This window comes from Sycon ciliatum, chromosome 9 (genome assembly GCF_964019385.1).
Source record: "Sycon ciliatum chromosome 9, ocSycCili1.1, whole genome shotgun sequence".
Taxonomy (NCBI): domain Eukaryota; kingdom Metazoa; phylum Porifera; class Calcarea; order Leucosolenida; family Sycettidae; genus Sycon; species Sycon ciliatum.
Genome location: NC_088651.1, coordinates 5568763 through 5595031, shown reverse-complemented (window position 1 = coordinate 5595031; position 26269 = coordinate 5568763). Strand labels below are relative to the sequence as shown.

The following is a 26269-nucleotide window of genomic DNA, read 5'->3' as shown; positions in this document are numbered from 1 at the left end:
AATTTGAAAATCGGAAAACGTCATTCTTACGTCACACGCATGCGCGCCACAGGCACAGAATCTGAGAAAATCGCTTGGCGACGTAGATCTACGTACATACGTCACGTCCTGGCTGGTTCGGCAAAAATAACATTTTGCACGATATGTCAAAAGCACAACACTTTTGGAAGAAAGATTTTGGATCCTTCCAAATCGAATGCTGTTTTGTTTGCTGGGGAAATAAATTGTCTTGTCAGAGCAAAACATTGTTGGGCTGGAGCTCTAGAACAAGAGCTGGAATGAGTGTTTGACTTCGTGCATCACTCCGGCGGTCATGTATAACGGCATTGGCCTCACCACGGCACGTGGGACGGGCACGAATGGCTACGTCACGAAGAACATGTCCAGCCTTGGACAGAAACGTGAGCGAGTCGAGTATCGCACTGATGAGGACATGAAGAGAGTAGAGGCGATGCTCGCACCGAAGAAGACGAACCCTGACATTCTGGAGCACGAGCGGAAGCGCCAGGTGGAAATTCAGTGCATGGAACTGCGTGCTCAATTGGAAGACGACGGGTATGCACGCGATAACATGTTTATTTAGTGCGAAATTTCAGGATTGGAAGCTTCTCTTCTGCTCCACTTTATTTCTGCCCAGGCGTGGTTTCTCGTACATATATACTGCTAGCCATGCAGCTCACGTGACATGCACTTGCGGTTACACTGGGGGTGCTCGAAACAGGATATTAATAATAATAATACAGCACGCATATAGCTCATAATCAGTCATATGAAAAATCAAATGAGGGTCATGCATCTGTCGACAACGTCGAGCCAGTGCGTTCTGTCTGAGGCAAGTTGCTCCGCTTCCAAAAGAGACATATTGAGAAGTAAAAGGTCATTCCTAATGTTGTCTACCCATCTGGTCACTGGGCGACCTCTGGGCTTCTTTATATCTGTTGTATTCATTGCCATGTGAAGGGCTTTGTACGCCACAGCGTCCTTCCCTTCACGAATGACATGTCCAAACCATAATAAGCGCCGGCGTCTACAGACTGCACTTATTGGGCATTGAGCACTTTTAGCATAAAGAGCATTATTCGAAATTTTATTGGGAAAGATGACTCCAAGTATGTATCTGAGTTTACGGCGGTGCCATACATCAATTTTGCTTTCTAAGGCTTTTGTTAGAGTCCATAGCGCGCAGTTATATAGGAGAACTGGCAAAATGAGACAGTTGAACATGCTTAAGCGGGACTGCTGGGTATGGCGTTTCCATGATACACTGGAAAATGCCCGGTTCGCTGCTATGATACGTGCATCAATGTCCTCCGCTGACCCCAGACGAGAACCCAACAGTTTGACCGACCTCCAGGAGGCATCTGACTTTGTAGCTGTTACAAATTGTGTTTTGCTGATGTTTAGTTTTAAGTTGTCTTCTGCGAAGATGGGTTCGCATTTCTCTACGGTTGCTTCAACTGCTGTCCGGCTGTGGACAACAGGATATTACATGTACCGTATTGGCGCGTATAAAAAAAAGGCCAAGCTCGTTCCTGTAGAAGCCAATGGCAGTGCTAGGCTTCTATTCAAACCAGGTACTATACAGCTGTATTTCAGTGTACGTCAACATTAAATCCAGGCGCATGTACCGGCAGTACACCAGACTTGTATTGCCAACAGAGTTCTATAAGAGGCAGACTTTTAATATACAAGACGTTACGGTATCTACTCGTGAACAGTACAGTACCAACACGGGCTTAGGAAGTTGAAGTTTAGGATCTGAAAAACCCTCATTGATGATCCCGCCCCACCGCCAGCGCTTGGAAAATAGGAAGTGTTGTCGAATGTTACAATACGCGTGTGCGTTTGCATGCACGCACACATGCGTGCGTGTGTGTATGGGTGTGGGGGGGGGGGGCATTCTTGAGTACTTATTGCCTCTGAGATGTGTGAGAGTACTGTGCAACCTTCTATCATGGGCAAATGAACCACCGTGCCTAAGTGCCTATGAAAATATGCTAGCTGTATGTTTGAGCACAGCTTTGATGAAATCCACTGCTTGCTTGTCAGCAGGTGCTATAAGATTGTACAAGTGCAGGCAGATAGACTAGTATCTTATCAGATAGGGAAATTCCCTGCACACCCAGGTGGGTGATTTTCCGGCACATCATGTGGACTGGGTTGGCGTCCTCTCTTTTGTCTTTCCTTTAGTAATGAATTAAAAATTTCACGAGTTTCCCGCATCCGCCGTGGGAACGCCACCACCCTCTAGGATCAAAGGCGCAGATGCAGCGCCTAAACGGTGGGAGGTGAGTAGATCAGACCCACCACCAAGTGGTCAAAGACCGAAATCCCATTAGCTGCATGATGGGATTTTCCTTTAGTAAATGCAAGTTTAACCTGTACAGTAAAACCTGTCAAGGCGACCACTCGGATAAGGCGACCACCTGTCCTAGAAGGCCACTGCAACCAGGACCAAGAGATGCTATTTCCAGTCAAATGACCCTGGATAAGGAGACCACCTGGTAACAGAGACCACGTTTTGAAGGTTACTGGAGCGGTCGTCTTGGACAGGTTTCACTGTGTCTTCAATGTACTCATCTATATTCTGTTGTATTCTCCTGCTTATATTTGTTTGTTGTAGAGTGGATGACGAGATCATTGAGCGGCAAGTTGCGGAGCTGCGCACTCTGCTGATCTCGAACCATGCCACGGAGATTGCTTCCACCAGGTGAGCACTACTGTAGCACTACACACACACACACACGCACGCACGCACACACACACACACACACACACACACACACACACACACACACACTCGCAGATACACACTCGCAGATACACCACACATACGCGCGCACACACACACACACACACACACATGTGAGGTGTTGCTGGAAACTGCAAGCTAACATACAGAAATATTGACACTCGTGAGCATCTGTCCATGTACATTCAGGAAGACGTCTTCTGAGTTTGTAGACTTTTCTGATTTGTCAAACTCTTCTGTTTTACAAAACCTGAAGATGTCGCCAGAGTACCTCAATCCCTTCTATGGGGTGGGGCGGACGGGAGATTGCTCCATGGTTCCGCACAGCACGACCGTAGGCTAGGCACATCGTACGCACACGGCGTAAAGCCTGCACTGAATGCAGTCTACAGTGCGGGACCTCGGTATGAGCACAGAGCGTCGATCCGCCTATCCGTCTTGTTACGTCGCACTGGCAATGTTAGAGAAAGTTTTAGCAAGAGAACTTACGTGCTTTTTGGGTACAGTTTGGTTTTTACTAATTGTTTAACTTCTCCAAGGATTAGCAATATCCTTTGCAGCCACCTACACACTACCGAGTCTGAACACTCACATAATTATCTCTTCGTTACAAAAGTTTCTTATCTCCGATTTTTCAGGTTTGGGCTCTCCTCAGGGTTCACCAGTAAAACTAAAGACAAACAGCAACGTACTGGAGTGCTAGTAGGTATTCCGTTAGGTGCAGTCGGAAAGTGTTAAGATGAGGAATGTGAGAAATGTGTCAACGTTGTGTGTAGGTGTGTATGTGTGGAGAGTAGGAGTGCTGGTGAAAGGTGCTGGGAGGCAGGGAGGGAGAGAAGTGGGGTGCTGTGTTTGTGTGTGAGTATGTTAGCATGAAATAGCCTTAGGAACTGTGGAACTGGAGTCATACATGTATATGTGTGAAACCAAGTGTGAAGACAAGTATCTGCTAAGTATGGTACTTTGTGCAACCAGCTAGCACACACACACACACATACATCAAACATTACTGTGCCATGTCTGTGTGTGCAACATCATAGTCAAACTTCACTTATACATGCTTCACATTGCACCTCTACACGCCATCACCACTGCGTCAATCCTCACCACACAGTTGCCCCCCTGTAAATCATCATTATACAGGAAAATCTGTCAAGGCGACTACTCGGATAAGGAGATCACCTGTCCTAGCAGAAGACCACTGAAGCCAGGACCAAGGGATGCTATTTCCAGTCAAATGACCCTGGATAAGGAGACCACCTGGCAACAGAGACCACGTTTGTCCTGGACAGGTTTCGCTGTATACGGGAAGCAGTGGTCATTCGTGACATGTGTGACCTACTGTCAACATGGACTGTGGCTGGAGACTGCTGGGCGCAGTGTGTAAAGTATGAAGCATGTTAGTGTGGTGATGAACTTTGACTGTGATGTTGCACCGTAATGTTTGATGTTTTTTTTCCTTTTTTTTTTCTTTCTTTTTTTCTTTCCAATGTTTTATGTACATGTATGTGTGTGCTAGCTGGCTGTACTGTACTGTACTTAGGTACTTGTCTTCACACGTGGCTTCACACGTATAACTCCAGCTCCACGTCATTTCACTTAAATTTTCACGCTAACATATTCACACACAAGTTATACAAGCGTTTCTCCCTCCCTCTCTCGCAGCACCTTTCACCAGCGTTCCTTCTCTCCACACCGACACACCTACACACAAAGCTGACACATTTCTCACATTCCTCATCTCATCACTTTCCTACTGCACCTTACAGCATACCTACTCCCGTTCTTGGCTGTTCGCTATTAGTTTTTTGCTCCTCACTGAGGATGGCCTATGCCCGGAAGTTTCGTGACTAGGGAGAGTTTCACAGCGCAGATACCATATGTGCGCAGCGTACGGACTTTGTATCCTTGAAAAGTTAAAACCAGTATTGTACGAAGGTGTTTCCTGCAGTAACACCTCTCAATATTTTCATGTAAGCGAACAATTTCCTTGGAGACAAGAATGCAAATGTGGTTCCACTGCCAGTGTAGACATGTGCCGTTAAGTACCCGCGGGAGGGCCCCACCATCTCGTCCTTTTTGTGGTCGTATTGTGGAGGTGATGTCCTGTCTGTAGGTCATACGACGCGTACTTTGTACATACATTGCACGTTGTGCAGTCAATCCGTACTCAGGTTACCTTCGAGCAGATGCGAGCTCCACACAAAAGCGTGCCACGTCACGTGTGACCTTAGTACACTACACTGTAAGGTTCTGACACTGTACAAACTTAGTAGCACTCTGCCATACGGTTTTCTTTCCCTTGGCTGCAAAATCAAGGTGGGGCTGTCTCGCGAGATGGGGCGCTCTCACGGCACTTTACGGCATTTTGACTCTGTTCTCGTGTGTTTGACAGGGAGACGGAGGAGAAGGCTGGCAGCGAGCGGTTGGACCGTATGCGTGATGCGTTTGGCATCAAAGATCCCAAGGCAGTGGAGCCCAGTGCGCCACCGTTGACGGATGAGGGCACTGCTGCTGCAAAGTAATCGCTCTATGTGTGTGTGCGTGTGTGTGTGCGTGTGTGTGTGTGCGCGCGCGTACGTGTGTGTGTGCGAGCGCGCGCGCGTGTGTGTGTGTGCATGTGTGTGTGTGTGCATGTGTGTGTGTGTGTGTGTGTGTGTATGTGTGCACATGTGTCTGTGTGTCTGTGTCTGTGTGTGCACGTGTGTGTGCATGCATGTGTGTGCGTATGTGCACGTGCACATCTTTGCGCATGTACACATGCGCGTGTGTGCATATGCGTTCTTGTGCGTCTAGTAGGGTGTCTGTGCAAGCGTGTCTGCGGGGTAGCCGTGTTACAAGATTAACTTTGTGTTTAGTGCTACTGAAGCCTATATCAAGCTCTCTGACTCACCAGCTCTACTGTATGTCTAAGGTTGGATGACAGGTGTAGCATTAGATAGGGCGGTTGAAGAACTTTTTCTTTCTTTATAGCTTGTGGAATTATGATATCCAGCTTTCTTTTATTCTGCTGGCTGACGTTTCGCTGTATTGCTATTACGACAGCAGTAGCAGCGGCAGTAAACAGCAACGACATCAGTAGCAGCAGCAGCGGCAGCAGCGGCAGCTTGTGAAATTATGATATCCAGCTTTCTTTTATTCTGCTGGCTGACGTTTCGCTGTATTGCTATTACGACAGCAGTAGCAGCGGCAGTAAACAGCAACGACATCAGTAGCAGCAGCAGCGGCAGCAGCGGCAGCTTGTGAAATTATGATATCCAGCTTTCTTTTATTCTGCTGGCTGACGTTTCGCTGTATTGCTATTACGACAGCAGTAGCAGCGGCAGTAAACAGCAACGACATCAGTAGCAGCGGCAGCAGCGGCAGCTTGTGAAATTATGATATCCAGCTTTCTTTTATTCTGCTGGCTGACGTTTCGCTGTATTGCTATTACGACAGCAGTAGCAGCGGCAGTAAACAGCAACGACATCAGTAGCAGCAGCAGCGGCAGCAGCGGCAGCTTGTGAAATTATGATATCCAGCTTTCTTTTATTCTGCTGGCTGACGTTTCGCTGTATTGCTATTACGACAGCAGTAGCAGCGGCAGTAAACAGCAACGACATCAGTAGCAGTAGCAGCAGCAGCAGCAGCAGCGGCAGCAGCAGCGGCAGCAGCAGCAGCAGCAGCAGCAGCAACGACACAAATAGCAGCTCACTGTACAGGTAGACTCCCTCTAATTCGAATACGGTATAATTCGAACATTCCGTGTACCCGTAATTCGAACCTTTTCGTCGTTCCGATCTTCTGCATGCAAGTCACTTCAAGTCAAAATCGAATGCATAATTCGAAGTACGAAAAGTGCGCCGGTTGGATAATTCGAACCCAGTCTTCGTACAGAAGAGCTGTTTACAGTACATTGGCTATGTCCTTTGAACGCTTATTTCGAAGTGAGATTGAGTTGCTATCCTTGTAATTCGAAGTTCATTCTTTTCTCCTTCTCTAGCCAAGAGTAGCTCAAAAATCGATCGATGGTCCGCTGCAGGATCGACTATAGCGTTCAAGAAACCCACCTTCTCTCAAAATTTGATTCAAGCCCGTGCGAGGCAAATTGCAAAGGTTTGATTGAAGACGACTTCTTCCAGGTGGCTGACTCTCTTCGCAGATCTCGATGGCCTTCCTTACCGCGCCAGCTCGTGCGCGGAGATGTTGGCGCACAACAACACTATTGTTGTAAATATTGTCTATGCCTAGCCTATGCTTCACTTCCGTTCTTCAGAACGACGTGCTGCTGTCCGACGGACGGCCTTTCATGACGCGGATTACGCAGCGCAGTTCTTTTCCGTTGAAATTGTTTCAGGAAAGCTGCAGTGACTGACAACTTCTTCACTAGAAGATGAAGATAATGTCAAAATGATTTTGTGTCGATCCAGTGTTTTGAATGATCCGTTGTACCAAGGCAAGAGTACTGAGTGCATACACGTAATTATGGGCTCTTGGTTGTACATGACCGGTACGACCACCTATGTTTCGTTGATGCAAATAAAAATGTGGAAAAAATATTCAGCATGCGATTTCAAGCATTTTGACATACATATCAGTGCATGGGGCTGCATTTGGATAATTAGAAGTTCTGGATAATTCGAAGTTAGGGCCTGGCAATTTGAGGTTCGAATTAAAGGGAGTCTACCTGTATTGTCCTGTTTTCCTTTCATTGTGGTTGTTGCCGTGTTTCAGGAATGCATCGCCCGAGCCTGAACGAAGGAGGCGCAAGAAACGGTGAGAGGACCCTGCAGTTCCGGTGTCTGCTGTGGGTCCAGTGGCAATTACCTGTGTGATGACAATAGTTGTTTGTACAGTATTGCCATAGGAGGTACGTTCAGGCGACTTGAACAAATATTTGATTTCTGTTGTCTGTTTGTGCGTGCATGTGTGTGTGTCGGGGGGGGGGGGGGGGGGCTTATGTCATACCCGGCGTTATTGCTGGCTTTTTTTCTCCCAGCAATTATGGCACTCCCGTTTGAGTTTCCACCTTGAGTGTTAACCATACACCCTGACAACACTCTCCAAGCGATCGTTGGGCTACACCAATCACTGAAAAAAAAGAATAAATTTGGAATGGGTGGCTGCAGTGGAGCCTGCTCATGTTGAGACACTTTAAGCGTTGGCTCTGATTTGGTTCTGATTGATTTTTATGTTCGTGCTTGCGCGTTCATCACGTGTACGTTACAAGTGTGTGCATGCGTGGTATGCAGTCATGTACATGCACATACTTACACTCTCAAAAAGTCTCCTCAACGAATGCATAGGTGTGTCCATGTTTGAGTGCCCCCCCCCATGTTTGAGTGCCCCCCCCCCCCATGTTTGGGTGCCCCCTGTCAGCTGGTCACATTAGCACATGTGTAAGTGCAGCATGAAGGCCATGACTGTACTGCCACTTGGCACATCCGTGGATATGTGGACGTGGAAATGCCCGTCGTCGTCTTAGCCCCATGTACACAGGGATGATCCTTTTTGACATTGGTCACAGGACGGGACAGGCTTTGGTCTGCAACTCTAACACAGTGTGTGATATGTGTCATGCTCTGTTGCAGAAGTCCATCACCATCACCAGAGGAGCCTGAACCAAGGAGAAAGAAGAAAAAGAGGTGCGTTGGAACGAGAGGGAGAGACAGATAGACAGACGGGCAGACAGACAAACGACGGACGGACAGACAGATAGATATACAGGCAGACAGACACACACGCACACAGATGGGCAGTTTGACAGATAGACGGGCAGATAGACGGACAGACAGACACACACACACACACACACACACACACACACACACACACACACACACACACACACACACACACACCTCAGACCTCAGACCTGCCCATCGCGGAAGCGATGATAGCGAACAGCTATGTTAGACATAGCAACTTGTGCACACACATACACACACACGCACACACACACACACACACACACACACACACACACACACACACACACACACACACACACACACACACACACATACATACACACACACACACACACACACACACACACACACACACACACACACACACACACACACACACACACACACACACACATACACACACACACACACACACACATAAACACACACACACAGGCAGAGAGACCGACCAACTCATTTCTGAGGAAGACATTGACTTGCCGGAATGTTAAAGATATCAGTATCCGTCTGTATTGTTCCTGTTGTGTGGCTCAGCCATTTCAGACAATGAGAGAGAGAGAGAGAGAGAGAGAGAGAGAGAGAGAGAGAGAGAGAGAGAGAGAGAGAGAGAGAGAGACGGAGTGAGAGAGACGGAGTGAGAGAGACGGAGTGAGAGAGACGGAGTGAGAGAGACGGAGTGAGAGAGAGAGAGAGAGAGACGGACTGAGAGAGAGAGAGAGACGGACTGAGAGAGAGAGAGAGAGAGACGGACTGAGAGAGAGAGAGAGAGAGAAACGGACTGAGAGAGACGGACTGAGAGAGACGGCGCGAGGGGAGGGGTGTATATCATGCATGCATGCGTGCACACTGTTTGCAATCTGGTTGAATATCTCTGTTGCTGGGGTTGATCCAGTTTTTGCAGCCAATTTGCAAGCTTGATCACAAGTATTGCTATTGTCATTATGCCCTACACCTCTCCTCTACCAACCCTCTATCTCTGCTCCTATCTTGTACTTACATGCAGTATATTATGTAAGCGGGGATTTGAAAATTCTTACCTCACAGTGTTAACTTGGTGGCCGGATTGCTCATAGTGGGATGGTGAATCGATATTGCTATATTTATCTTTCTGCGTATCTGTGTGTTCGTTTGTGTGTGTGTCCAGGGCAAGATCACCATCATCTGAACCAGAGCCGAGACACAGGCGACACAGGTACGGCTGAATTGCTATGTTCTAAAGTTGTTTTCAAACCAAAAAAAAACAGAATCCACGATCGGAAACCCTTTTGTTTTGATTGAGCACTGCCAGAAAGCACCACTCCCTTCAAACCTGCAATAAAGCACCACTCCCTTCTGCTCAATATACAGGGTTCAGGGGATTTCACCCCCTCATTAGTTAACCTTGAGTAGGGTAATGACATGTGTGCCCCAGCACACTACCATATATAGCGCTCCAACAGCCCATATATCTTGGCTCCCCGTTATAGACTGGCTCTTTCTTCACCCTGTGGGTGTTTGGCCCTGCACACGTTTAGCGCTGTATGCGCTAACAGTAAATGGTAGATCTCCACCCGAACATGATGTCTTTGCAGCTGCAATATCACCGCCTCTGTTCCTGTCACCGTTTGCTGTGTCGTTCTTGCAGAAGCAGCTCTAGCGAACCGGAGAAGCGACGCCGACGAAAGAAAGCCGCGCCGAGCCCGTGAGTGTGTACCATATTTTCCAGAGTATAAGCCGCACATTGAACACTCAAAATTCACCCGAAAAAAGGGGTGCAGCTTATACTCCGATGATCAAATTAATGGTGATAAATAAGGTAGATGTCTGTATTTTGTGTTGCAAAAATGGGGAGTGCGGTGTATACTCTAGTGTGGCATGTACTCCGGATAATACAGTAATAATAATAAGATATGCATTTTGGCATCCAGGTCAGCTGTGTTGAGACACTACAGTACCCACACTATTCACTTGTGCTGGTCAGAGAATGATAAACAAAACAAAACTGAAAATGAAAAGAGAAATGGAAAGCACGCATGCTCTTTCTCTGGACACTGCAAATTCACAACTCAGTTCACAACTCACTCATTTCACTGTACCATTATTCAAAATGAAAAGACTTTATAATACTGCTAGTTGGTGAGAGACACAGCGTATTCTGTGAATAGTGAATTGTTGGCATGTTACTAGTAGGGCTGCAACCGGTAGGGGTTTGGTCGGGTAACGAGTTCGGGTATTTCTATCCTGGTAGCACGGGTACTCTATCGGGTATATTTTTGACATAGTTCGTTCTGTGAGTGGCATAGAAATTGTACAGTAAGCATATAGCCATGCTTTTTACATGCACCGTTGCGAAAATACCGGTTCTCAGGAGCAACCTGCTAGCCGAATACCCGCTCTAATTACGGGTAGCACGGGTATCCTTCTACCCGATGACGACCCTGTAGTTTCTAGTAACAGTTGAATGTGTGTGTGTGTGTGTGTGCCAGGATACTCCCAGCACTGTAGCCCAGGGCATATTGCGAGCACATCTGTAAGAGTACATAACCCTGGGAGTGTGCAACTCCCGTCTATGGGGTCTGTGACGACGGCAGAACTTCACATCACGTGACAAGTCCGTGCGCAGTATTTGCACGCTGTGCATGATAGATACTGGGTTGTTCGCAACCTATGCAATCCTGTTTTGGTTCAACTCTCTGCTGGCCACTCGGCACTATTAGTATTTGCCAGCTTAACTTACAGAACCATGTCAGGTGGTGTATGAAACAAGACACTGCTGTTGCGCTACCCGACAATCTAAGCTAGTCTCCAAGTGACGTTTAGTTACCGTACTTGTGGTGCGATGATTGACTTGTGTTTGTACCTGTTGTTGACTTGTTCGTTTCGTTTTTGTAGGAGTCCATCAGTGTCCCGTTCGCCTGAGCCAAGAGCGAGGAGAAACAGGTGAGTGTTTTCTCTTCGTGTGTGGATGCTGTTTAGTACAGTGCTGCTCAATGAAATCCAAAGGCGTGAGATAACGTTTGCACCCCGCTGCACTGTACCAGTTCGCATCCCAGTTGTCGCAAGTCTAGGGCTGCACGGCACCCGACGCTCACGTACTTGACTCATGCGATCAGATTTCAGTGAGCAGCCCTTTAGTGTTCTGTATGAGAAGGAGAGGGAGACGGAGACAGAGAGTTTGGCATGGTCTCTCGATATTTCCCTGCTTGAAGAGGAGACATGTATAAGCAGGCCTGTGTGCATGTACCAACTATCAACACACACTGCATGTCTGTGTGCCTAAGTCAACGTGCTTTTCTCTGCATGCACATGTGTGTTCAGGGATGTCGGAAAGTATTTTAGTGTGGTACGGTCAGCCATCTGTAGTACAATTTACTAGCAGGGAGGGGTTGCTGAGGCGAATATTTTGGAAATTCAGTGTATTTTATTGATTCACGGGGTGCTTGAGACGAAAAGTAGTATGGTCAATACCGTAGTGACCGACACGTGTCCAACGCCCCTGGTGTTTGTGTCTTGTGTGTTGCCTTTAGATCACCATCTCCTGAGCCAGTGCGTCGCAGGGATAGGTAGGTCACCACTCTACACATTTCACCAACTTGAAGCAGGCATGGTAACTCTGTTTTACTTATGGAATGTTTCTCAGACCAAGCATAACAGATTGTCCCTTTACCGTGAGAATTCAAGACGGACAGTTGAGTTGATTTATTTTTTCTTTCTTTCTTTTTATTTGGGGGGGGGGGGGGACGATTTTGTAGACCTTGGTTCAGTAGCCGTTTGAGTCATCTTTCCAAGATTCCTTTTGAATTTCTCTCCCCTCTCCCGGGGAGACCCACGTGACCAGTTTCTGGTAGCGAGCAAGTACAAGTGTGTGTGGATGTGTTCGTGCGTGGGTGTGTGCGTGCGTGTGTGTGCGTGCGTGTGTTTACAGTCACAGAAGAAAGTCACCATCTCCCTCTCCTCCACGCCGGCAGCGCCGTGAAAGGTATGTGTCACGTCCATACTCTTTCCTGTGCTTCTCCGAATATAGTGTACTGTAAATCGACATATTTGGCGCATGTTTATTTTCGGCTTTACTCTTTGAGGCCTAAAATAAGCTGCGGCTGAAATTTTTATTGACATGATTCCGTATAGTAGTGTATGCGGGCAGAAGCCACACAGGCTGAAATTTAATGCGGCTGAAAAGGAGTATCGCCGATGGAGGCTAAAATTTAACGAGCTGAAAATTTGCCGCCTTACAGTACCGTAAAGTACCGTTGATCCGCCCCCTCTCTAATTCCCGCCCCCTGTCGATGTTCTACTTGTGAAGCGACTTCGGCGTATACAGCGAAATACGATGTTGAACCGACGCATGCACTGCTGTACACGATACGTGCCAATCCAGGATGAAAATATGCACAATCCAGCACATCGAGTCTGATCTTCCACATTGTTGTACATCGTACTGCACTTGACATAGCCTTGATCTAATTCCCACCCCCTGCCGAAAACCCAGCTGGGAAGCGACATGGCCATGGGGGGGGGGTCAATGGTATTTTACGGTATATGGAAGGTAAAATGGAATCCGGAGTGATGATCACTACCACCCAGACTCAGTATCCTGGGAGTGCTCTCTCCAGAAGAAGATATATGTAGGACTCAGTGACCAGTCAAGGCCCCATGACCAATCACGGTCCCCGTGACCAGTCAAGCAGTCCCCCCCCCCCCCCATGACCAGTCACAAATTGTGTTACCAGTCACAACACTCCATGGCTAGTCACAAATCACTATACGCACTGTGTGCTCTACACACATTTGCTGTGCATACATGTGTAGAGCACACAGTTCGTGACTGCTCACCGAGTGATTTGTACTGCAGAATTCCCTGTGAGCAGTCACAGGCTGAATGTACAGCTGTGACCGCTATATTTCCCTGTAAGCAGTCCCAGGCAGAATGTTACGTACAGTTGTGACCTCTATAAATCAGGGATAAATTTATCCAGTATCGCGTCGCAGTTTGCGATGCAAGATCGACCTACTGCTGCTCAAAAGTCACCGTGACTCGCAGAAAACTGCGATACATACAGATTATCCATGCCTAGCCTGTGCTGTCAAGTAACATGCATACAGTGCAGTGTATGTGGTGCAGGCACTCTCAATCTGCGTGCACATGTATGATTCAGTCGATTTTTTTGCAAATGGGCTTTCAGGCATCACTCTCAAGAAGGACAATGTGGTAAACACCCAACCTTCAAAGAAAAATGCTAATCAAAATCAAAGACTGCTGCACAATTGTGATTTTGTATAGAAGAAACTGCTATGCAAAAATATGACAATAAATTCATCCCTGTATTTATAAATTATTTCTTTTTCGTTGAGAGTGTTTGTAGTAGGGGCTATCCGGAATTACCGATAATTTTCACGAATAAATAAATCAACGTGATTCGACCCCAGACCACCATGGCTCAACCCGCTGCAGCTCCGTGCGACGAATCAAGATGAGAATCATGTTTCTTGCCTTCCTAGGCTTGGCCCTGCTTATTAGCCTGCAGCACAGTCAGGGTGCTAGCGTGGATCACCCTCTCTCCGCACGGCACACACTGGAGACTCCGATGGCGATTCCAAGCGACCCGCTACCTACATGTATACTACCGGTGGTGATGGCGAAGCTGATGAGGACGACGACAGGCAGGCTGCTGACCAAGACAAGGAGGGTATTCCCCAAGACCAGCAGCGTTTGATTTTCGCCGGCACGCAGTTGGCAGACTGCCGAACCCTGAGTGACTACAACATTCAGCAGGAGTCCACTCTTCACTTGGTACTTCGTCTCTGTGGTGGAATGCAGAATTTCGTCAACACTCTTCCTGGCTAGACCATCACTCTTTACGTCGCGCCAAGCGATGCTATCGACAATGTGAAGACCACGCTTCAAGACGAGGAGGGGTGAATTGTCTGACTGGAGTAGCCTTGTTCACCCAGTCAGATGGCATGGGGAAATCCCGTTGGCTGCACCACATTTTGGCTAGCAATGTCGATCTGGGCTTTACATGAGCTGCAGCAAAGGAAGATTTGAATGAGCCGTCCTCAGCCTCCACTTCATATAGCATGAAGTTCCCAGGCTCACCATAACGTGACGGAGCACAGTTCCTTCACGCCACTTGCCAACAAGTGCTGCTGTACCAGCTGCTCCGCCAAGATTGGGTGCACGGAACACCCACACTGTTTGATGTGTACGAAGCACCCAAATACGGATCAACTGCCAGTATCACTCTTTACGCCGCGCCAAGCGATGCTATCGACAATGTGAAGACCACGCTTCAAGACGAGGAGGGGGTGAATTGTCTGACTGGAGTAGCCTTGTTCACCCAGTCAGATGGCATGGGGAAATCCCGTTGGCTGCACCACATTTTGGCTGGCGATGTCGATCTGGGCTTTACATGAGCTGCAGCAAAGGAAGATTTGAATGAGCCGTCCTCAGCCTCCACTTCATATAGCATGAAGTTCCCAGGCTCACCATAACGTGACGGAGCACAGTTCCTTCACGCCACTTGCCAACAAGTGCTGCTGTACCAGCTGCTCCGCCAAGATTGGGTGCACGGAACACCCACACTGTTTGATGTGTACGAAGCACCCAAATACGGATCAACTGCCAGTATCACTCTTTACGCCGCGCCAAGCGATGCTATCGACAATGTGAAGACCACGCTTCAAGACGAGGAGGGGGTGAATTGTCTGACTGGAGTAGCCTTGTTCACCCAGTCAGATGGCATGGGGAAATCCCGTTGGCTGCACCACATTTTGGCTGGCGATGTCGATCTGGGCTTTACATGAGCTGCAGCAAAGGAAGATTTGAATGAGCCGTCCTCAGCCTCCACTTCATATAGCATGAAGTTCCCAGGCTCACCATAACGTGACGGAGCACAGTTCCTTCACGCCACTTGCCAACAAGTGCTGCTGTACCAGCTGCTCCGCCAAGATTGGGTGCACGGAACACCCACACTGGTTGATGTGTACGAAGCACCCAAATACGGATCAACTGCCAGTTGAGTTCGTCCATACACTGTACACTCATACACATAATGTGTGCCTGAGCCAAGCTGGCGTTGTTGAACTCCCTGCCATTGTCCGTCTGCAGGATCCTTGGTGGGCCATATGCATAAATGCATTTGAGCACCACTGCACATACATCCTTTGCAGACTTGGACTTGATGCCTGCACCCAACGTGAACCTAGAGTAGCAGTCCACGATGTTGCACACATACTTAAAGCCACGTACGGAAGGCAACTTCTTCAAATCCATCTGCCATCGCGAATTTGGGTACGTGGCCAAGATGGATCGGCGAACCAACGACGTTTTCGGCAGGGGAGCCTGGCGTTGACATGCCGTACTTTTCACGTGCTCCTCACACAGAGCGATGATGTTCTCACGGACCACCGGGTAGTAGTGGCAATGCCGTAGCAAGTTTCGGCATGCCGGTGGTCCCGCTGGTGCTCCTTCTGCAGCAACTCCACGAGCCTTTCTCGCGACACACAAAGGCGATGCTTTTCATTCAGTTCTGTGGACTTATAGAACAGTGCGTTCTCTTCCAGGTCAAATAAGTAAGCATCGCAATACCTTTTGGATTTGAGACTCCGTCACGATCAGGCCTTGATCAGTCCTTGATTTCGGCAGAAATCTTCCTTTCCCCGCATTTGGGGTTCTTCGCCTTTATTTGGCACGCCGTCGTGGTTTCTGCCATCACGCTCCAAAAGCGGTCTGCACCACGGTCTTTGGTTTTGGGAATGGCTCTGGCCTTCGTACCGATCCTATAAGTGGTTATGCGATACACGTCATTGCCACCCCAAATTCTTCTATATAAGGGGTTTCTGTGCCCGCTTTGGGCATTTTGCCACCCCAACTGGCTCCTATATATGGCGGATTTGTCGGTATCGCATAACCTCTAGCCTCTAGATGACTGTATACCTGTAATCAAATAAGGACCACTAACTACAACCACTCTTGTTACTACTATTCTCAGTACACTCGTAGGGCTTTCAGAATGGTTATATTATCTCGAGGAAAGAGACTGGAACAACTAGAACAAGGACTGGAATAGCACAAAAGACTAGACTGGGAGAACAAGAGGTCCAGACTAGGAGAATAGCACAAGGACATCGATCAGCCTGCGCAAGCGCAGCCTTCAGGGTATATCTAAAGCTATGGAGGGGAAAAAAAGGGGTGCATGCAGTAAGTGGGAATAGGGTGAGCGGGAAAAGGGGTGCGTACATTAAGCGAGACAGGGTGAGCGGGAAAAGGGGTGCATGCAGTTAGCGAGACAGGGTGAGCGGGAAACGGGGTCGGCAGGGAGTGCATGAATATTGTGTAGGGGAGTGCATGAATATGTGTAGGGGAGTGTGTACGGGGCTCATACATTTACAACATACATGCATGTCATCTGCCATCATGACAAAAAAAAACTGCCACCTCAAAAAACCACTGCCTGCCACTGGAACAGGAAGTATCGAAGTGGATGCATCCAGGGAGTAGTACAATACCTACCTCCCTGGATGCATCACAAAAAGGAGAGCCTCGTGGTGGATGACCGTGAGCCATGCTGCACATGCCAACACCGGCCATACAGTCATAGTAATTATTCCCGTAGCTATGCAGAAGACGTTACTTCAGTAACGTCTGGCGCTAGCCAGGGTCCACACAGCTTTAATTTGGTATTTGTTTGTTTGTGTGTTTGTTTGTTTGTTTGTGTCACGCCTGACGCTATCCCGTATCTGACGGCAAAAAATCATAGGGATGTTATAAATTTTTCAATTCTCCTATTTTTTCAGGCATATCCTGGGATTCGAACCCGCACTATCGCCCTACATGCATTCCCCCATACACTTCGCATTCATACCCATTCTTACAAGTTGCTTCACGTTATGATCTTGCGTTTGAAAGCCCTATTTGAATATTGCGGGCAGCTGTATGTGGCCAGCTGTGTTTGATGGTACGGTACGGGAGACGGTGTCGTATTACCCTCGATCGTACCTCTCCAGTACTTATCCCTTCCGTACCGTACCATCAAAGACGGCTGGCCACAATGCATATTCACATAGGGCTTTCAAATGCAAGGTCATAATGTGAAGCAACTTGGAAGAGTTAGTATGTATGCGAAGTGTATCGGGGGATGCATGCAGGGCGCGATAGTGCGGGTTCGAATCCCAGGTTATGTCTTGAAAAAAAGGAATTTTTAAAGAATTTATAACATCCCAATGCTTTTTTTTGTCTAGGCCATCAAGGCAAAAAGCATAGCGTAGGGCCCTGAGCTTCCAAGCTCTCTCGTTTGGATCGTGATTTTGTGATCGCTCACAGGGGAAGTCGCGTACTCTTTGTGACTGGTCATCCGGACAAAAAAAACCCAGTCCGTGACTCGGTGACAGTTTGTACTGCTCACCGGGTGTTTGTGACTGGATGATTGGTCACGGGGACTGATCGGTCACTGAGTCCCACATATACAATGGTAGTACAGTAAAACCTGTCAAGGTGACCACTCGGATAAGGCGACCACCTGTCCAAGAAGACCAATGCAACCAGGACCAAGGGATGCTATTTCCAGTCAAATGACCCTGCATAAGGAGACCACCTGGCAATGGCGGCCACATTTTGAATGTCCCCTGAGTGGTCGTCTTAGACAGGTTTCACTGTATATCAAAATAATAGAACAGTCCGCATGTCGCCTTGATCAACAAAGCGCAGTACAGTGCTTATGCCCACATATGCATAGTGTCATCGAAATCGATCTGCGCCTGTCACAGTGGGCATGTGTCTGGGTTTCACGTCACACCGCTTTCTAACCTAGTTCTGGCCAGTGAAATCCAACGCACGACTCAAGAGCTGTGCTGCGAGTCGATTTTGGCAATGTCTTCTACACTGCCCCGTGTGGCAAGGACTACTTGGTGCAGGGTGTAGGGTGTAGGGAGTGGGTCCGGGATTGGGGCTTCACTGACCTCCACCAGGAGAGTGCAACCCCCCGCACACGCTGCTGTCCCGGCAGAATTTCAAGTTGACTTCTTTCTTACGATGCAATGCTCCTTGCACCAGCGATTTACGTCATGTCAACGCATCACACGTGTTTCCTTAAAACTACTAGTAATTTTGTACAGGATGAAATGCGACTTTGTCCACCACAGGTCTAGGACACGTCTGACAGTACGTACGCACTGCATCGTGAAAATGATATCAACTTGAAATTCTGTCGGGACAGCACCCATAGACGATAGTGAAGTTGCATACGCCTGGGTAGTCACATACTCTTGTCTACACGATAGGCAGAGGTAGTGCGGCTGCACTAGCTGATCCAGCAGAGTACGTGTACATGCACACTCTTACGATGAAGATGCTATGCACTTGTCCTGTGTCGCTCAGTAGTCTGACAGCATATTACAGAGCGGTGGAACACCGTGTTCGGAAACAGTGTCCCTCACTACAACCTTGTGTCCACCACCTTGTAATATGCTGTCAAACTAAAAGCGTGTTTCTACAATACAAGGTTTATCTGATATCATGGCATACTCGTGTGTTACCAGGGCACGGTCACCCGAGCAAGAGCCAGAACCCCCAAGGCGGCGACGACAACAGAAGTAAGTCACCATTGATACAATGTATCTCTCTATAGGTCATCAATATAGTGTACTGCTAGTGTTTAATGTCACCGTGGATTTCCATGGCTTTGCAGAGGTATGTTATGTGACTCTGTAAGTCTTGGATGCTGGAAAAGAGCTTGCAACAAGTGCACATGGGTGTTTTACCAAATGTTGGCATGAATTTGTGTGTGTGTGTGTGTGTGTGTGTGTGTGTGTGTGTGTGTGTGTGTGTGTGTGTGTGTGTGCGTGCGTGCGTGCATGTGTGTGTGTGTGTGTGTGCACACGTTCAGGTCTGCATCACCGTCACCACCGCCCAGGCAGGAGAGGCGTCGTCGCAAGGAAAGGTAATTGAGCCCTTGTCCCGCAGTACTCTGAAGCAGTGATCTAGACTATACAGTAAGACAGTAAAACCTGTAATGGCCACCACTCGGATATGACGACCACTTTTCCTTGTCACGGACGCATTCACATTCAAAACACCTCGGATAAGGCGACCACTCGCTCAACGCGACCGACGACCACCCACCCGCGACCGCGTTGCACAGTGCTAGTCATGTAAATGTACGCATTGCACGGTGCACCAGGCATGGTAGATCTACACATCAGTGCAGGAACTGTGGAGATCTACGTTATAGCTAGTGCTAATACTAGTGGTGAATGCACGACATTTGTCTGATAGGTCTGACGACCCCAGGCACATGAGTCATGCTAGAGTAGCATAGGCGTGTGCACTAGCGCACTGTGATGCACTGATCAAAACGATGTATCACATGTGGATATGGTCACGTGACCCACTGAACCTGGATAAGAAGACCACCTGACCACGGCGACCACTTTTTCTCGTCCCTTGAGGGGTCGCCTTAGACAGGTTTTACTGTACTCGGGCAGGACTGACGAAAGCAGTTTTTTCATCGGTCCCGCCATACCCTAGCCTTTCATACAGTTTGTGTATGATATGGAGCCATTGGAGGGTATACACATGACCTCCTCAGCAGTAAACACACGTTGGTAGCCAAAAGGTTGGTCCGGCCATGGCCTGACCAACCGGACCGGTTCCGCCGGGCCTGTCTTGTATTCGTCTGTGAATGTGCCTGCCATACTCTGGTTCAGTGTCAGGTGTGTGGCGTGGTGACAAGCAAGAAGCTTCGACGCAACTGACCAATAGTCAACGGGTTTGCATAGTTTTTCTCGACATCAGTGTTGAAACAACATCAGTGTTGAAACATTGATGTGCCGTACAAATACCAGCCTGGAGCAAGCAGGACGAGTGTGCATTGGCCTGGTGGGTACGAGTGGGTGACCTGTTCACTATGCAGAATATCGACGATGTCATAGCTCACTGTGGCTGACCTGTTCCCTATGCAGAATACCGATGATGTCATAGCTCGCTGTGGCTGACCTATTCCCTATGCAGAATATCGATGATGTCATAGCTCACCTTCTATACATGTACATGTTAGTGTCTTGACTGCAGTATTTTTTCTGTGCTGTTGGTTGGCTGCCGTTCTCTTTAGGTCACCATCTGCTTCTCCTGAACCACCACCACGTCGTAGAGACAGGTGAGCAACTGAATACCATTGCTGCCTCGGTGTGTTTATGTGTGTGTGTGTGTGTGTGTGTGTGTGTGTGCGTGGGCGTGTGTGTGCGTCTCTCTCTCTCTCTCTCTCTCTCTCTCTCTCTCTATCTATCTATCTATCTATCTATCTATCTCCCTCGCTCTATCTCTCTCTGTCTCTCTCTCTCTCTCTGTCTCTCTCTCTCTCTGTCTCTCTCTCTGTCTCTCTCTCTCTCTCTCTCTCTCTCCCTCTCTCTTCCTGGAATTGTACATTGATCTGCGTATCACTTGGCACAACTGTACATTGTTTTGCATGTGGCCTTTTGTCTTTGGTGTTGTGTGCTGTCAGAGCTCGATCACCAAGGCAAGAACCAGAGCAGCGTCAGAGACGACAGCAGTAAGTTGCCTTCAAGCAGTCAGTTTGGATGTGATGTTTAGTGGTGCAAGGTACACGCAGGAAAATCTCAGTTGGTACAGTGGTGTAGAGGATATGCAATGCATGTCACATCCTACGTTTGTCACTCAAGCTCTTCCCTACATGGATTTTCTGTATGCTCTTAACCCGTAAATGGGCATTTTGCCTCTCAGCTAGCTTCCATATAAGGCGGGTTTGACGTCAATGTATACCCGTGGTGGACTGCGACTAGCTGTGTCTTGTCAGCTGACCCCTGTACTGCTGTCACAGTGCTGTGTCTGTGACTCTGTGTTCTCTTGTGCGTGCGCCTTTGCAGATCTGCTGCCTCTTCTTCTCCGAGGCCCGAGAGGCAGCGTGGCAAGGAAAGGTACGTGCCCTGGGAAACAGAGCCATAGTATTCCCTCCGGAAACGAACACTTTGTTCCGTGACTTCGACTGACCTGTCAGTCCGGGTGATTTCAGCTCTGAAGAATCAATGGTGACTTTGAGTGAGCTGAATCGGTGCCAATTTCTTTTGTATGACTGTGTACATGCACTGAAGCCTGCATTTGCCGGACCCTGTACCAAGCGGAATCCTGTATTGACCGGACAAATTTTCATGCACAAACATGCTGTGCATCGAACATGCGTCCCTGGACCAAGCGGAATCCTCTCGTATCGGGACGGATTGCGCTGCACCAAGGGCGTCCGGTTAGGGCAGGTTTTACTGTACTTCACAGAAGCACCGTTCTGGCCAGAGAGCTTGGACCTTATGAATAAAGTAGCCCGGCGTTCGAGTGCTATGAATAGCGTGTGTGGTGTTAGGGGTGCGGAGTTCCCCGCTCTATTTTATTCATGAGGTTGTATTTCCTTGTTCAGGAGTACATGTATATCCACTCATTGTCTTGCAGTGTTTTTGTTTCACTAACCAAATTTCTTGAGCACAGCAACTCCTGTCATGTGAATAAAAGTCATGAAGTTGTTTTGTTTCTGGAGGAAGTAGTATTTACCCCGATAGATAACTCACACCAAGAGTATGCAACTCTTTTTATGGGTCAGTGCATCGCATCCTGCACTCATGCGCTCAAACTCACAATCTCCCATGGATAAAGAAAGGAAGAAAAATGGATTTCTTCGGTGTCTGTGTGTGGGTGCGTGGGTACGTGTGTGCGCGTGTGTTTGACTGCTTTGTTCTTTACTGTGTAGCAGGCCAGGCAGGTCTCCATCTCCGGACGCACGACGCCGACAGGACAGGTAAGTAGAATGTGCGGCCGGGGATGATGTCCGTTGTTTCTGTCTGTGTGTCTCTGAGTGAGCTGCATTAGCCACCGCACAGTGCTGGAATGAGCAGCACAGCCACTGTCTCTCTGTCATGACTGGGCTCAATGAGCGATGTGTGATGTGTGTGTGTGTGTGTGTGTGTGTGTGTGTGCGTGCGTGCGTGCGCATGTGTGCGTGTATGTGTGTGCATGCGTATGTACGTGTGGGTGTGTTTTGCTCTTTACTGTGTAGCAGGCCAGCCAGGTCTCCATCTCCGGACACGCGTCGCCGACAGGAGAGGTAAGCAGCAGAATGTGCGGCCGATGTCCGGTGTCCCTGTTTGTGTGTCTCTGAGTGAGCTGCATTAGCCACCGCACAGTGGTGGAATGAGCAGCACAGCCACTGCCTTTCTGTTATGACTGGGCTCAATGAACGATGTGTGATGTGTGATGTGTGATGTGTGTGTGTGTGTGTGTGCGCGCGTGTGCGTGCGTGCGCATGTGTGCGTGTATGTGTGTGCATGCGTATGTACGTGTGGGTGTGTTTTGCTCTTTACTGTGTAGCAGGCCAGCCAGGTCTCCATCTCCGGACACGCGTCGCCGACAGGAGAGGTAAGCAGCAGAATGTGCGGCCGATGTCCGGTGTCCCTGTTTATGTGTCTCTGAGTGAGCTGCATTAGCCACCGCACAGTGGTGGAATGAGCAGCACAGGTACTGCCTCTCTGTTATGACTGGGCTCAATGAGCGATGTGTGTATGTGTGCAGGGAATAATTTAACCGGTATCGCATCGCAGTTTGCTACGCAATTCTTCTGAGGTGCGAAGCAGCTTCAGAAATGTGTCGCAGAAAACTGCGATGCATATTGATTGTTCGCTGTACCCTATGATGCACAGTGCACATGCCGGGTGTGTTTCTTAGGGATAAAATAGATGCAGGAAACTTCGAAAGTGCCGAGCTCTGCATCGTGGCACCAGGCTAGGTTTGCAACTAAGGTGTTACAGTGTATTTGTGGTCTGAGCTTGCACTCTGATCAGCTCTGCAGAAGGACGGTTGTCAAGTGTTGAAGAAAATTGCTACGCAACATTTTGGAATTGCTATTCAAGTTTGATTTTGCGTAGGCAAAATATTGAAAGTGAATTATTCCCTGCAGGGTGTGTGTGTGTGTGTGTGTGTGTGTGTTTGTAACTTTGTATGTATGTATGCATGTGTGTGCGCAGGGGCGGATCCAGGGGGGGGGGGGGTCGGGGAGTTCGAACGAACCCCCCCCCCCCCCCCCCTGATTTTTCCCACCATAGTTCGGGTGTGACCACTACACCATGCCCATGCGACGTGTGCACCCCATGCTATGGCCCAGTCGGCCAAGGCCAGAGCAGTCCGCTAGCTATGCAACTTGGTAGATTTACATGACGTTGTACATTGTTGTCTTGAACGTACCAGTAGATAATACAAAGTAAAGTAAATCTGCACTGAATATACAGCTACGCGTTCGCTTCAGAGAAAGAGGTGCATGCGTTTGTTGAGCTGCTGCGGAAACTTCGATAGTAAGTTTCAAATACTAGTTTCTGAATAGTGGCCGTGCAGTGCTGTAATTGTTGTCGCGGTTCGTGCTTTTTGAGCTGTCTTAGAGTTCGTCGAAGCGTCTAAAGAGGCAGGCTCAAGACCAGCTGCCCTTGAATTTTGGTGACTCTCCAAAGAAAAGTGTAGCCAGTAGTGTCGAAGGTAAAACAAAGAGCGAAACTTTGAAAATCACCTTCAAATTCAACGTCCCATCATCCAATAAGGCCAAAACAAATAATGACCTTGTTTCCGGTCGCCCGACCGGGCCACTTTTTCCCAAATTCTGAAACTTTTTTTGGTCCCAAATGTATACAAACGGTGGCAATGCCATGTGTGCAAGAGCACTCAACGAGTCATAGCTCAGTCAAATCTCAACCGAATTCCACAATCGAAACACCTACAAGGTAGCAGAGATTCTCAGCTGTCGGCTCGAAAACCTCCGGGGTCGATACGAGCTAGAATAACGGAGCTGGAAGGACTCGAACTGTTTGCTTGATTTCTCAGGATGTACGAAAACAGGAATACACCACATGCTGTACAAGAACAGTGAGTCAGTCAACTTTGACATTGATCCTTGCCATGATGTATGTACTTCGAAGTACAATGTACATGTGTAGGTGCTCTTGTCCATCAATACCACAACGATTGAGGAACCAAAAAAAAGTATCCAAAAAAAGTTTCATTCCGGCCGACCGAGTCTCCTTTTTGAGGGGTTGCCGACCGGAAACAAGCCTATAGTTTTGGCCTAATCAAAATTTCTCCGAACTGTGGACAATTATGACTGAGACACGAAAGATGCAGGAAGCCTGCCTTGTGGAACCTACTGTACAGTGGAGTCAACGTCGGGCGGCTCGGAGTACAATATCACGGACAATTATTACAGACGAGCTGCTGGAGAAAGTACCTATCAGCTATTCTGCAGCAAAGAAATTGAAAATGTCTTCCTTGTGCTGAGTGTCTTTTTAAATAATGTTTTAGCTGCAGTGTTGAAAATAGGGTAGTAGTATAGTGTAGTATTTATTCATATCTCTCTAGGGCAGTCCCCACAGACCTATGGTCTCCTTACGGGGTACCCTAGCCAATCTAGGATTGCGATACAAAATTGACTTGGTGAAGCAGCAAGGCGGACCGATGCCGGAACTGAGTTCCAGCGGTCGGCGGCTAGATAAGAAAGAGAGGAATAACCAAATCGAGAGGAGGCTCGTGGCAGTACAAGTCCAAGCGGGACTTGAGACCTTGTGCAGGTGCGGCTACGTGCCTCAGAATTGGCACGAAGGCAGAAAAGGCGGCACAGAAGTGAACTGGCAGAAGAATGAACGCATCTGAATACAAGAAGATACAGCTTAAGGGAGAAACCAAGAGTACATAACCCCCCAGAGTGTGCAACTCCCACATACCCTGTTGTCCCGACAGAATTTCAAGTTGACGTCATTATGTATGACGCAATGCTCCTTGCAGCAGTGATTTACAACATGTGTACGGGTGTCAACGCATCACACGTTTTTCTTTGCAATAATTTGTACAGGATCGATCGGCTTCGGTCAACCACAGGTTCCGGATTCGTCTGATAATCCGTGTACAGTGCGCATTGCATCATCAAAATGACGTCAACTTGAAATTCTGTCGGGACAGCACCCATAGTGGAGTTGCACACTCTGGGGGGTTATGTACTCTTGGAGAAACGGATAGTGATGGGTGTGAGGTTGTTTCGAGATAGAATACACTAAACATCTGCGGTGGGTGGGTAGCGAAATACAGTACGCAATGAACGGCGAGAGATGCGGGTGAGAGAATCATATTCATGTTGTCGCAGACTGTGTACATAAGCATTGCTTGCATATTCCAGTGTAGACTGGACAAAAGAGAGATAAAATGTGCGCCTAGCTGCATTGGTCAAGAAATGCATTCACTTTTGCACTGACCTTCTTTCGGAGTGCATCAACTTGCTGACGGAATGTCCAGTGCTCATCAATAATGATGTCAAGATACTTAGCACAAGATGATTGTTCAACCACAGTGCCACAGAATCGCAACTGACAGGATGCCTGCACGGTGGGCTTCCGCAGAACAAGAAACTGAGTCTTTGCCGGGTTAAATTTGAGTTCTCTGGCGTGCAGAAACTCGCTGACTGAGTGCAAGTCTTTCTCAAGCTTTTCAATTGCTGCATCGGCGGTCTTGTCTGCAACATAGATATTTGTATCATCGGCATAGAGTTGGCTGGTGGAGAAAGCCAAGCATGTTGGAAGAGAGCGTGTGTACAGGGTGAACAGGAGCGGACCAAGAACAGAACCCTGAGGGACACCACGGTTGGCAGGATACTGTTCGGGGTACGGAAGTTTCATTTGTATAGCAGCTGGCATATTCAAGTACAGGATGCAATATACAGTACATGTGGGCTGTCGGGCTGTCGTGCTGTACCAATAACGCGAACGTGTGAACTTGTTAGACATGTATATGTCATCAATAGACACCCTTACGCCTTAGCAAACA

General features: G+C 48.2%; 1 protein-coding gene across 25 annotated transcripts in view; it reads left to right on the top strand.

Annotated features, from left to right (window-relative positions):
- The first annotated feature begins 182 nt into the window (after window positions 1–182).
- LOC135824885 (serine/arginine repetitive matrix protein 2-like) overlaps window positions 183–26269 on the top strand; it is a 38569-nt gene continuing 12482 nt past the window's right edge. For 2 of the 25 annotated variants that reach the window (XM_065337619.1, XM_065337609.1), the window contains exons 1-18: window positions 183–555; window positions 2624–2710; window positions 5148–5273; window positions 7466–7507; window positions 8323–8376; window positions 9587–9634; window positions 10067–10123; window positions 11314–11361; window positions 11949–11984; window positions 12347–12400; window positions 18958–19011; window positions 19305–19358; window positions 20529–20573; window positions 20919–20966; window positions 21301–21351; window positions 22170–22217; window positions 22479–22523; window positions 22787–22834. In XM_065337619.1, coding sequence (XP_065193691.1) covers window positions 314–555; window positions 2624–2710; window positions 5148–5273; window positions 7466–7507; window positions 8323–8376; window positions 9587–9634; window positions 10067–10123; window positions 11314–11361; window positions 11949–11984; window positions 12347–12400; window positions 18958–19011; window positions 19305–19358; window positions 20529–20573; window positions 20919–20966; window positions 21301–21351; window positions 22170–22217; window positions 22479–22523; window positions 22787–22834 — 1187 coding nt within the window. In that variant the 5' untranslated portion in view covers window positions 183–313. Of the gene's footprint in view, window positions 556–2623; window positions 2711–4567; window positions 4726–5147; window positions 5274–7465; window positions 7508–8322; window positions 8377–9586; window positions 9635–10066; window positions 10124–11313; window positions 11362–11948; window positions 11985–12346; window positions 12401–18957; window positions 19012–19304; window positions 19359–20528; window positions 20574–20918; window positions 20967–21300; window positions 21352–22169; window positions 22218–22475; window positions 22524–22786; window positions 22835–26269 lie in introns of those variants that run through there. The other 23 variants (XM_065337618.1, XM_065337610.1, XM_065337612.1 and 20 more) reach the window with 17 other exon arrangements.